Here is a 12,205-nt window from a genome sequence, read left to right on the forward strand (position 1 = left end):
ATCATCTATTTTTTCTGTCTTTTTGAGTAGAGAGAACTCAATGCCTTTGTATTCTTAAATGTCCCATCTTTTACTGATATATATCTATATCAATATCAATACATATAGCTATACATATTTTACTGATGTATATATACTCACACATGTATATAACATAAACATATATATGTATATACATACGTGTATATATACACATATATACATATATATGCATACATATATATACACACACACATATGTGTGATAACTTATTGTTTCTTCACTTCAAGACAATTTGGAAAGTGCAAAAAAATTTTTTTAAAATAAAACAGTACTTATCCTGGCATAGGCAACCACTATTAAGATTTTGTCTTATTTTCTTTCAATCATTAATATGGAGCCCATCTCATGGGGACATCAATGTAGAAAGCAAGTTATTTCCAGAGAGCCATGCTACCAGTCCCCAAGTCTTTAGACCTCCTTCTCTCTTTAGAATGTGATGGCATAAGAGTGTATGCCTGAACTGGTGTGGGAGGGCTCCTTCCTCTTCAAAAGTCTGTTAGCTGGGCGAGGGTGAAATTAGTGCTGGAATTTAAAATTAAATACGAGTACTATTAGGATTAAGAGGGGAAAATATTAGAAGGATGAGTGAAAGAGAGGCAAGAAGTCAGAAGTAGCGAAGAGTCATCAGGAAAAAGACTTTCTACATAGTTTAATTGAAGAGAAAACCAGGCTACTGCCTACGCTGACCCATTGCCTGGTAGCCTGGCTTCATATCTCCCTGGACTCAGCAGCAGAATGCAGTGCAAATAGCATAGACCAGGAATGACATATCTGGGTTTGAGCTCTGGCTGTTTCCCTTTCTACAAAGAGAATGAGCACTTGGTCAGAATGATCTCCAAGTTCTATTTTAGCTTTTAAACCGCACCTTTATACTTTTCACTGGGAGAAGCATATGGCTGTATCTTTAATAATAATAAAATGATAATAGAAGAGGTAATACTTTAAGCCACATAATTGAGTCAGAGAGTTTAACCACAGGTTTTTATAGGATGTAGGAGTGCACTGGAATATCTAATGGGTGGGTGGGTAGGACTGATTGAGAGAAGAGTGAAGACGAAGCAATGAGAGGTGAGAAAACATTTCATTAATGTTAATTTTTAAAGGATAGTTCTGTAGTAAGAACTGCAAGGATGTTTTCCTTACCACCGTATCCCCAGTGCCTGGCACAAAGTAAACCCTCAATAGATACTTTGAAATGAATGAATGAATGGGGCTGGCTGGAGTAGAGGAGAAGGGCACCAATCTAGACAAAGAAAAGAGCAGAGAATGGTTCTATTAGGTCCCTTGTACCAAGGCAGAGAGCTAGGGAGAAAAGTGCAAAGCCCTGTGAATTACCATGGGACCCACCCACATGTTATCACTGCTCACAGAGTGCCCTCCCTCCTCTTACCCTCACTGTAGTAATAATTCCAAAGCAACATGGAAGCTCTTTAAAGTGTGCCTTCAACTAAGCACCATGCCCTGGGTCCTAATTCAGAGTCCACCTAAGAAACATTTTTTAGGTGGAATACCTAGAAACACCTAGAAAACTGTTCAACTGAACATCTGGTTGCCTTGAGACCACCTGAGAAGATTCCAGCGTTCTCAATGACAGACAGTCTTTCCTTCCCAGCAGAGGTGATGACAATTCCTCTACTTTGGTGTTTTTATGGTTTACCTGAGAAAACCTCTGATTATGACTATGGAACCTACTGGAAAGTCTTCTCTCTAAGGCAGACCCAACTGGCTCAGACAGCACGTTTGTTTCAGTGCCACTGGGCTCTGCTGCTAAGAAAGCATCGCCCACGGCCATCTGGGGTGCTCCTAGCCGCCCCGCAGTGCGGATCCTCAGTTTGAGTTGGTATCTCACTGAATTTGTGGAGCTTCGAGTGCAGTTATTTTAATTTCATACAAAATGTTTAAAGGGCATAAATACACTGAAGCATTTGGAATCCTGATCGAGGGTCAATAGAGGTTTGACAGTGAGTTTTAGTTTATTCCTACATAATGGTGCTTATTGCGTATCAGGCTCTGTTCTAAGCACTTTACATATATTAACTCATTTACTTTCATGACAACCTTAGGATCTAGGTGCTCCTAAGAACCTTATTATCCCCACCCCCATTTTTACAGATGGTTACTATCACCCTCATTTTACACATAAGAAATCTGAGGCACAATGAGGCTAAGTGACCTGCCTGATGTCCCACAGCTGTTAAGGAGTAAAGCCAGGTTTCGAACTCAAGCAGTCGAGTGGCAGAGATCACCCTCTTAGCCACCATATCACACTGTCTCTTCACATGAGTGTCATTATGAGGGCTGAAACGAAGACATCCCACCTGACTGAATGGGAACACATAAGCACTCTGAGTTTGGGAACTGCCATATATGCCTTTTGTACTCCCGCAGTGCTCAGCAACCAGTAGGTAGGTGCTCCATAACACGTGTGGATTGATGACAATCTTTTCCAAATATTTTTATACACACATGCAAACAATCCTGCTTCCATTGATCCTCAACCACAGTGATACTTATATGATGGCCAAGGGAATCATTACTGAAAAGCTAGTATTAACAGAAGTGAATACATAATTAATGTTGAGAGATTTGATCATTATTGGCCGTAAACTATTTTCATTCATGTTTTCCCTGATTTCAAAAATAATACGTGGTCATCAGAAAAATCAAAACCTTTCTTAAACATATAAACTATTCAAACATTTAAGTCAATCATGTATAACATTAGGACAGTAAATCAAAGTAGTCAAGAAAAGGTCCCAGGATTTGACTTGTTTTGTACAGACTTAAATATAAGGAACTCTCCCTTTACTGAGGGTTAGTTTGAGGGAGAGGGAGTCTATATAGTAGCTTTTAAGTTGTCTGTAAATGTCTCTTTACAAGGTAAATCTACTGAGATATATGTTTAAGAAAGTTACATAAGTTTATTGCTTCTTTAGGAACTAACTGAATTTATGTAAATTCTCATGTAGGTCCCTTGGAGCAACTTTAATGTTAGGCCAAAGTGGGAACCAGTTGGATCTAAAAGTATATGTGCAATCCCAACTGTTTACATTTCAAGACCAAGGTGAGGGTGTGGCTCCTGTTTACAGGATCTTTTCTAGCCATACTTGTTCCTCAAATCATGTCCCATGGAAGGATCCAGCCAGCTCAATAGAAGTTTTCTGGTTCTGCTACAACTGACATATGGGGAGAGGGCTAGATGGCTCATTAAAGACCTCGGGAAACTTCTGGCTTTACCTCTTACTAAAGCAGGGAGCAGCTTAAACCCAGGGTGGACCTTCATGTTCTCATTTGTCATCAGTGCTAGAGCTACTGTCCTGTCTCTCTCTTATGTTCACCAGGAGACTATAATGAAGTCAAGAATATGAAAAAGCTTTGTAAACACTTCCTGCAGCATATGCGGTTTCAAGGGCGAAGTTTCCTTGCTGCTCGAACATTTTCTTTGGGAAGAATTGGTCTGAGTTGGAGAAAAATGCAATTTGAAACCTAAAATCTTAAAAAGGGAGTTAATGGCTCAAACAAATGTCAGATTTAATTGTAAGTGGTAATTAACTGAGAAGTCAGAGGAACATTTGGATTTCAAATCCTCCCTATTCATCTCTCCTTGAAAGGAAAAAAGAAAAGAAGAAAAGAAAAAAGGGAAGGAAGGAAGTAAAGAAGGAAGAAAGGAAAGAAAGAAAGAAGGAAGGAAAGAGGAAATTAGAAAAGAGCATAACTAGAAAGGAGAACATAACTTGGCGACAAAGACATTCAGTGAGAAAATATTTGTTTGTCTAATTCCTCTTGCTAAACTGAGCTCCTTCAGGTTGGAACTGGATCTTATTCATCTTTGTGTGGCACATACTAGAGACTATTTAGGATAAACCATATGGCATTTTCATTTTTGTAGATCAGAAACAGTCTAATATTGGCAATGCCATATGAGTCAACCCCTAAGTGTTAGATAAAGATGGAAGAGATCTAAGGGTCATATTCACTCAGTCAGTTTTAACCTATTCCCATAACACCTCCTTCCCACATCCAGGACCCAGTCAGAGATGTGGGACTTCCCTTTCACTGTCAGTTTGACCCTCAGATTCATGCCTCATTCTTTGCAGGCTGCCTTTGGTGTTCTTTTGAGCTTAAAAACTTCTAGATATTAAGCACATGCTGTACCAGTGTCCCTTTCTTATAGTCTTCATACCTCTAAAGAAGGAGCCTCATTATAACCCAATTTAAATTCTCATATTTAAATTCCAATTTCATTTGATAGATATAATAGGCTTTAGTCAAACAAATGGATGTTCTTCACTAAAGTGTTGTATATGTATTTTTCCTTTCTCCCTTTTCTTCCTCCCATTGCCCCCCTTCCTCAACCTTCCTCCTCCTCTTTCCTCTTGCCTGCCTGCTCTCCTGCCTGCCTTTGGATGACGTAGGCCTTTAGGCTGGTGAGGGGATACACTTGCGTGAACTAAGGAGCATGGCAAAGCTTATATGATGGTCCCAGAGAGGATACCTGGGTCTTACATCCTTCCTTCAGCCCCTCATGATGCTGAGAACAGAGGCTATGTTGAATGGAATTTATGTGAAACAGGAAGATCTCCAAATTAAGGTCATGAACTTCCATTTCTCCTTCTGTATATTTGTTTCTTTCATTTACTTTTGTCTGAAAAATTAGGTTTGGCAGTGTTTGGCTCTGTGACAAAATGGTATAACATTCATATCATCACAGTATTTTCTGCTTTCCATTATGTCATTGACATGCAGAGCAGCACTGCAAATGCTGTTTTTATCATAATAACTATATACAGAAGCTTTGGAAGGTATTGTGATTTTATAAAACACATTTGGCCATCAGTTCCCCTTGCTGCGAATCCAAACAGCAGTAGAGACAGGGCCTGGTAGAGGTAGCATGATGACCACATAGATGCACTAGAATGTAGGCTCAAAGGTCAAGTATTCTTGTCTGCTTCGTTCCTTGCTGCATCCTGGGGCCTAGAACAGATCTGGGAATGAGGTATTGTGAAGGAATAGGTTAAAGGTGAAAGAATGACACTTAAATGTCCTGCACCTTTACTTAATACCAATAAGACACGTATTAGGCACTGAGAAATGGAAGCTGAGTGGCTGAAGAGCCATTGCAGTTTAACTATTGAGTTCACGTTATCGTAACTCCACAACTACACAGTTCACTAATCATATATCCCCTCAGAGCCTCTGTTTCTTCGTTTCTAAAGAAGAGATTATTTTATCTATCTGGCAAAATTGTCGAGAAGATTAAATAAAAATTCAGGTAAAGCAAAATGACCAACATAATAGGTACTTAAGACATTTTAGTGCCTTTTCTTTCCATGCCCTTCTAGTTTCCTTCATGATGCATCTGTGCGTATGTGTGTACGTGTGTGTGTGTGTATCTGTAGCGGGGCAGGGGAGGCTAGGAGAAACAAGTTATTTGGTTCATGTTGTTCAGGGTTCCTCAAACTCGGCTCAGCACTATGCCATTTTAGTCTGGATAATTCTCTGTCGTGGGGGCTATCCTGTGCATTGCAGGGTGTCTAGAAGTACCAGTGCCCTCCCCCTACTAGATGCCAGTTACACCCCCCAGTTCTGACAACCAAACATGTCTCTAGCTATTGCCGAATGTTCCCTAAGAGGCAAAATTGCCCCCTTTTAAGAACAAATGACTCTAATAACCCATCGAATAATTAAATATTTCATTTATAAACAGGCTGCTCTGGTACTGTGTAGACATTACTATGGTTATAGTATATATTTAAATGTATATAAAGTCAGGGCCTATACAGAAAAAGAAAAACAGCAAATATCAGATGAAGCTATACAGTCAACCCATGATTATCCATGAAGTGAGTAATGATGTAAATAATATGAAAGTTATTTCAGTCACACAATTTCCCTGCATTTGATTGTTTTCCTAATTATGGTTAGTTTAGACTAATCATATTAATAGTAATCAATTTCCTGGACACACACTGGCTGATGACCGGAAGAGATGGCAAGTGTGCATAGAAAGAAATCATTTGGATTTCTTACATTTTCATAATTGCTATAAAGTGTACACTTTAACTACAGGTTACCCAACTGCACTGTCCATTGGCAAACTTAAAAAGCAATAGCAACATTTATACTTACAGGTGAATTAAAGACTTTAGTCCCCGGAAGGTATGTCTTGAAATGGACTTGATATTGTTGTTTTCTATGAATCTGCAATAGGTTATAATATTTTTGTCAGACAGCTGTAGGAATCTGAGAGTACTTGTCCTGAATCATGATATTAAAAAAAAAAAGTTTTCTTTTTTTACTTACAAATACTCTAAATGTGGAAGACCAATAAAAGCATCATCGCTGATCACATCAAAGGAGTTTGATGTGAATAACCTGCCCAGAAAAAGTACACAATGAAAACAATTAAACTGACAGATTGTTAATTTTTACTGCTTTATCTCTCAGAGAAATGAGTGGGAGTTGTGTATGAAAGAATGTCTGGATGTCTGCCTTCTACGGTGTTATTTATTCAGGTAATTTTTGTACCTTTTTTTATCCACAATTATCTCCTCATTAAATGCTTATCAAGGAAGGGGGTTTCATGCCCCCCTTCTCACAGTGATGGATGTCACATACCCTGGGTAACATTCTGAGATACAATCAGGCAATGTGACAGCAAAATCAACATATTGCACGTCTTCATGAAAAAGATACAACAGAATCCCTTTGCTCTAAAAACTTCTGGAACATTCTGACCAGCCCAAACAATGGTGCTTTATGGTTTTAAGCCTGAGAAACCTAGAAAAGTTAGCTCCATGCCCAGTTGTGCTGTGATGCCTCATAGTAAATAAGCCATTGGCACTGGCTCAGTGAACATCAACTAATGTCGTTTGAAAATAAAATGGGCTGAAGATAGGAAACAGTGAGGCTTAGGAAGAGTCTTAGATTTATTTTATTACTAAATAGTCAAAAATAACCCTAACTTGAACAAATTTATTTGTAATTCCAAAATGCACAGGGATTTGGTTTCAAAATTACTGATGCAAAAGAACATTAACCAGCAGTTCCCACACCCTGTTGAACTCCTCAGAGAACTTGCCAGTTTTCTGAATGGGAGGCTTAAAAGAGGTGGTCATAGTTTAAGTAATACAAAGCAGTTTTGTTTTTGTTTTTGTTTTAGCGTGAGCATCAATTTATGAAACCCTTTAGATAAAGTGTTGATATAAGCTGAAAATAAGCTTTTAAATGTACTGATGACAAATATATAATGGATTCAAATGACATTCAGTCTGCATGTTAAAGTTCTTGTGTGGGGGAACCTCATATTCTACCTGTAACTCTTGTCCCAAATGTGACCATGATCATGGACCAGACCAGATGTTTGACATAATTTGACAATTTATGTCTCATAATACTGTGTAATTGCACTATGAAAAGTACGATATTCTGTTATAACTTTTTGGACTTTTACTTTTGAAGTCTAGGGATTAAAAATAACTGCCACTAATTAGCTTAGTGACTCCCTCTCTCTGAGTCACTGCTAGCCAAGGAAATTAAAGCTAGGAGATTTCACTTTCTAAACATTTGTGAATGACTTATTTGATACCTGAGATTTCTTCAAAATAATCAGGGGGAGGGTCAGCAGTGGGTTAGAGATGAATTGAGTATAACATGATAATTTTTGAAGCTGAAAGATGAGTACATGGGAGTCAATTTTATTATCTCTACTTATGTACATGCTTGAAATTTTCTATAAAAATGGGAGGGAAGCATGAACCAAACTAAATGTGGTGATCTATTGCATTTATTCCTAGGCTATTAATCCTGAAGTAAGGTTGTATTCTTTTCTGTCCATCCTCCCTCCAGTGTCATAGCTTTATACTCAAGTAATTCACTACGCTCTGAAAAGTCAACACTAATGAATAGTCATACTTAGTAGATGCCCATAGTTATTAAAACAGATTCAAAGTTTTATGATTTTAGCCACAATTGCCTTTTAGTAATTGCTTCTTCTTCATGGTTTTGAAAAACAAGAAAATTGCTCAGCCTTACTCCAAAGTAAGCTAACACCCCCAAATTTCTTGAGGCTCCAAATTTTCATTTCATTCTCTATAGACAGCAAGAAGGATGGAGAGCATGAACTAAGGCAAAAATAAATACAGAGAAATAGTCCATGCTCACTGGTTTGTGAACTGTCCCATGGTTGAACCAAGGACTTCATAATCATGTACTTCAAGTCGCCAGAAAAAAAAAATAGCCTCTCTCACTAGTTCCCTTTATGTTGAATCAGATGCAAATCAGAGTGGGCAATCAATATTAGTGGGCAGAACTAGCCCACGCATGTCAGGGAAATAAAATACAAGATTTCCATTAGAATTTTTATCTGCTTGTTCATTGCTTATCCTTAGCACCTGTCATAGTGCCTGTCCCATAGTGGATACTGAATAAATATTTGTTAAATGAAAAGGAATTCACTTTACATTAAATTATGGTTGTTACTACATAACTAAATTGAATGTTCCTTGGAGCAAGGATTTATCCTTATTTGCTTTTGTGTCCCTATCCCCAAGCACAGTTCCTGGCTGAATAATGTTTGTTGAGCTAGATTCCAAGGATTAAAACTTGTCATTAAAACTACAACTACAGGCAAAAATACGAATGAAACTCATAAATTTAAGTCAAGGGACAGAAGCCAGAACACAATAAAGTATATCCTAAATGATTTTACTTATATAAGGAATAAAACCCAGCAAAAGTAATTTATGACAGCAGAAGTCAGGATAGCAGTTACCCTGGGAGGCGAGTAGTGACTGGAAGGGGGCACAAGGGGAGTCTTCATGGTAAAGGTAATGTTTTTTTTCTGGGTGCTGGTTACAAGGTTGTTCAACTTAGAGAAAATGATGGTTGGGCAGGGAGGGTAAATAGGCAGAGCACAGAGGATTTTTAGTGCAGCGAAAATACTCTGTACGATACCATAATGATGGATACACATCCTTATATATTTGTTTCAAACCCATAGATTATAAAGGACCAAGAGTGAGCCCCAATATTAACTATAGACTCTAGGCGATAATGTATATAACAAAGGTACCATTCTAGTGGGGATGTTGGTAATGGAAGAGGCTATACTTGGGTCAGGGTAGGGTATGTATGGGAGATTTCTGTGCCTTCTCAATTTTGCTGTGAACCTAAAACTGCCCTAAAAAATAAATTCTTGATTTTTAAAAATGGAGATTTATACTTAGGATGTGTGCTTCTTTATATTGTATTTCAATAAAAAGGTTTCTTATGAAAGCTAAAAAGTTTCTTTGGCTGAGATAATGTTGAATATCTTAGTCCCTCAACTCCAAATTCAATTGTAGTTTTCTGTGGACAAGGATTCCATGGACAAGGATTTGTAAAATTATACATATGTTCTAAATACAATTTATTTATATAATGGGGTATTTTATTATCCTATGTAAAGCTAAAAAGACTTCAAAAGCTCATGCTGCATAAAGTAGTGAAACTGTGATCTTTAATTTTTAATGGATTCCTCTAAACATGTCTGATTTCAATATTATGACTTGTTATGAGCCAGATATGTTAAAGAATCCCACAGTCCCTGTTAAGGGAAACTGTTCCCATTCCACCCCATCTTCATATACAGCAGACCCGAGTGGCCACGTTTTATGCCATACAACCTCTGTCCCTCTCCTCAGATTATTAGGGCAAGAAGGACTCAGCTTCTTACCCAGAGTAGATTTTGAGGTCAGTCAGCATGGCATGGCCCAATTAGCCTGGCTGAAAAAAGTGAGTTGGTCTAACGACGAGTCCTTTTGGGGGAATGGTGGGAGGCGCGGATTTAGAATCAGCAAACTGAAATGGAGTCAACTGGCAGAGGAGCTGAAGGAGAAAGGACGCCTTAGGGTTGAGTTAGATCCATAAGAGGCAAAGATGAGTGCAAGGCACACTTAGGAGAGAGCAGAATATGGAAGAGACATGTAAGTAAAAGAGAAGTGTGTATAAAAGCTGAGCAAGGAGCCTTCTAGATCTGAGTTGGATCCTAAGCCAGTGCTTCCTAATCTCAATCATACTTGCAATGACCTGGAGAGCTTTAAAAAGACTGGTACCCAGTTTTTACCTTCAGGAATTCTGGTTACATTCCATACCTGGGGTGTGGCCTGGGCATAGGGATATTTAAAAGCTCCCCAGGTTGCTCTTATATGCAACCAGGGCTGCATATAGTAAGCTTTCTAGTTAGTTACAATAGCCCCCCTTTACCTGTGGTGACTGAGAATCTCTGCTCCTTGCAGCAAGTCTGGCTTGAGCAGTTGCTGTGGTACATACAGATACTGTCGATTGTCCTGTCCCCGTAATTACGTGTAGCAAATATATAATGGGTTCAAATGACATTCAGTCTGCATGTTAAAGTTCTTGTGTGGGGGAACCTCATATTCTACCTGTAACTCTTGTCCCAAATGTGACCATGATCATGGACCAGACCAGATGTTTGACATAATTTGACAATTTATGTCTCATAATACTGTGTAATTGCACTATGAAAAGTACGATATTCTGTTATAACTTTTTGGACTTTTACTTTTGAAGTCTAGGGATTAAAAATAACTGCCACTAATTAGCTTAGTGACTCCCTCTCTCTGAGTCACTGCTAGCCAAGGAAATTAAAGCTAGGAGATTTCACTTTCTAAACATTTGTGAATGACTTATTTGATACCTGAGATTTCTTCAAAATAATCAGGGGGAGGGTCAGCAGTGGGTTAGAGATGAATTGAGTATAACATGATAATTTTTGAAGCTGAAAGATGAGTACATGGGAGTCAATTTTATTATCTCTACTTATGTACATGCTTGAAATTTTCTATAAAAATGGGAGGGAAGCATGAACCAAACTAAATGTGGTGATCTATTGCATTTATTCCTAGGCTATTAATCCTGAAGTAAGGTTGTATTCTTTTCTGTCCATCCTCCCTCCAGTGTCATAGCTTTATACTCAAGTAATTCACTACGCTCTGAAAAGTCAACACTAATGAATAGTCATACTTAGTAGATGCCCATAGTTATTAAAACAGATTCAAAGTTTTATGATTTTAGCCACAATTGCCTTTTAGTAATTGCTTCTTCTTCATGGTTTTGAAAAACAAGAAAATTGCTCAGCCTTACTCCAAAGTAAGCTAACACCCCCAAATTTCTTGAGGCTCCAAATTTTCATTTCATTCTCTATAGACAGCAAGAAGGATGGAGAGCATGAACTAAGGCAAAAATAAATACAGAGAAATAGTCCATGCTCACTGGTTTGTGAACTGTCCCATGGTTGAACCAAGGACTTCATAATCATGTACTTCAAGTCGCCAGAAAAAAAAAATAGCCTCTCTCACTAGTTCCCTTTATGTTGAATCAGATGCAAATCAGAGTGGGCAATCAATATTAGTGGGCAGAACTAGCCCACGCATGTCAGGGAAATAAAATACAAGATTTCCATTAGAATTTTTATCTGCTTGTTCATTGCTTATCCTTAGCACCTGTCATAGTGCCTGTCCCATAGTGGATACTGAATAAATATTTGTTAAATGAAAAGGAATTCACTTTACATTAAATTATGGTTGTTACTACATAACTAAATTGAATGTTCCTTGGAGCAAGGATTTATCCTTATTTGCTTTTGTGTCCCTATCCCCAAGCACAGTTCCTGGCTGAATAATGTTTGTTGAGCTAGATTCCAAGGATTAAAACTTGTCATTAAAACTACAACTACAGGCAAAAATACGAATGAAACTCATAAATTTAAGTCAAGGGACAGAAGCCAGAACACAATAAAGTATATCCTAAATGATTTTACTTATATAAGGAATAAAACCCAGCAAAAGTAATTTATGACAGCAGAAGTCAGGATAGCAGTTACCCTGGGAGGCGAGTAGTGACTGGAAGGGGGCACAAGGGGAGTCTTCGTGGTAAAGGTAATGTTTTTTTTCTGGGTGCTGGTTACAAGGTTGTTCAACTTAGAGAAAATGATGGTTGGGCAGGGAGGGTAAATAGGCAGAGCACAGAGGATTTTTAGTGCAGCGAAAATACTCTGTACGATACCATAATGATGGATACACATCCTTATATAGTTGTCCAAACCCATAGATTATAAAGGACCAAGAGTGAGCCCCAATATTAACTATAGGACCAAGAGTGA

At 38.2% G+C, this 12,205-nt stretch overlaps 1 protein-coding gene across 1 annotated transcript in view; it reads right to left on the reverse strand.

Annotated features, from left to right (window-relative positions):
• Positions 1 to 12,205, reverse strand: part of LGI1 (leucine rich glioma inactivated 1) — a 39,716-nt gene that overhangs the window by 11,363 nt on the left and 16,148 nt on the right. Inside the window, 2 exon segments of the mRNA XM_011361546.2 lie at positions 6,172 to 6,243; positions 6,346 to 6,417. Coding sequence (XP_011359848.1) covers positions 6,172 to 6,243; positions 6,346 to 6,417 — 144 coding nt within the window.

Source organism: Pteropus vampyrus, unplaced genomic scaffold (assembly GCF_000151845.1).
Source record: "Pteropus vampyrus isolate Shadow unplaced genomic scaffold, Pvam_2.0 Scaffold68, whole genome shotgun sequence".
NCBI lineage: Eukaryota > Metazoa > Chordata > Mammalia > Chiroptera > Pteropodidae > Pteropus > Pteropus vampyrus.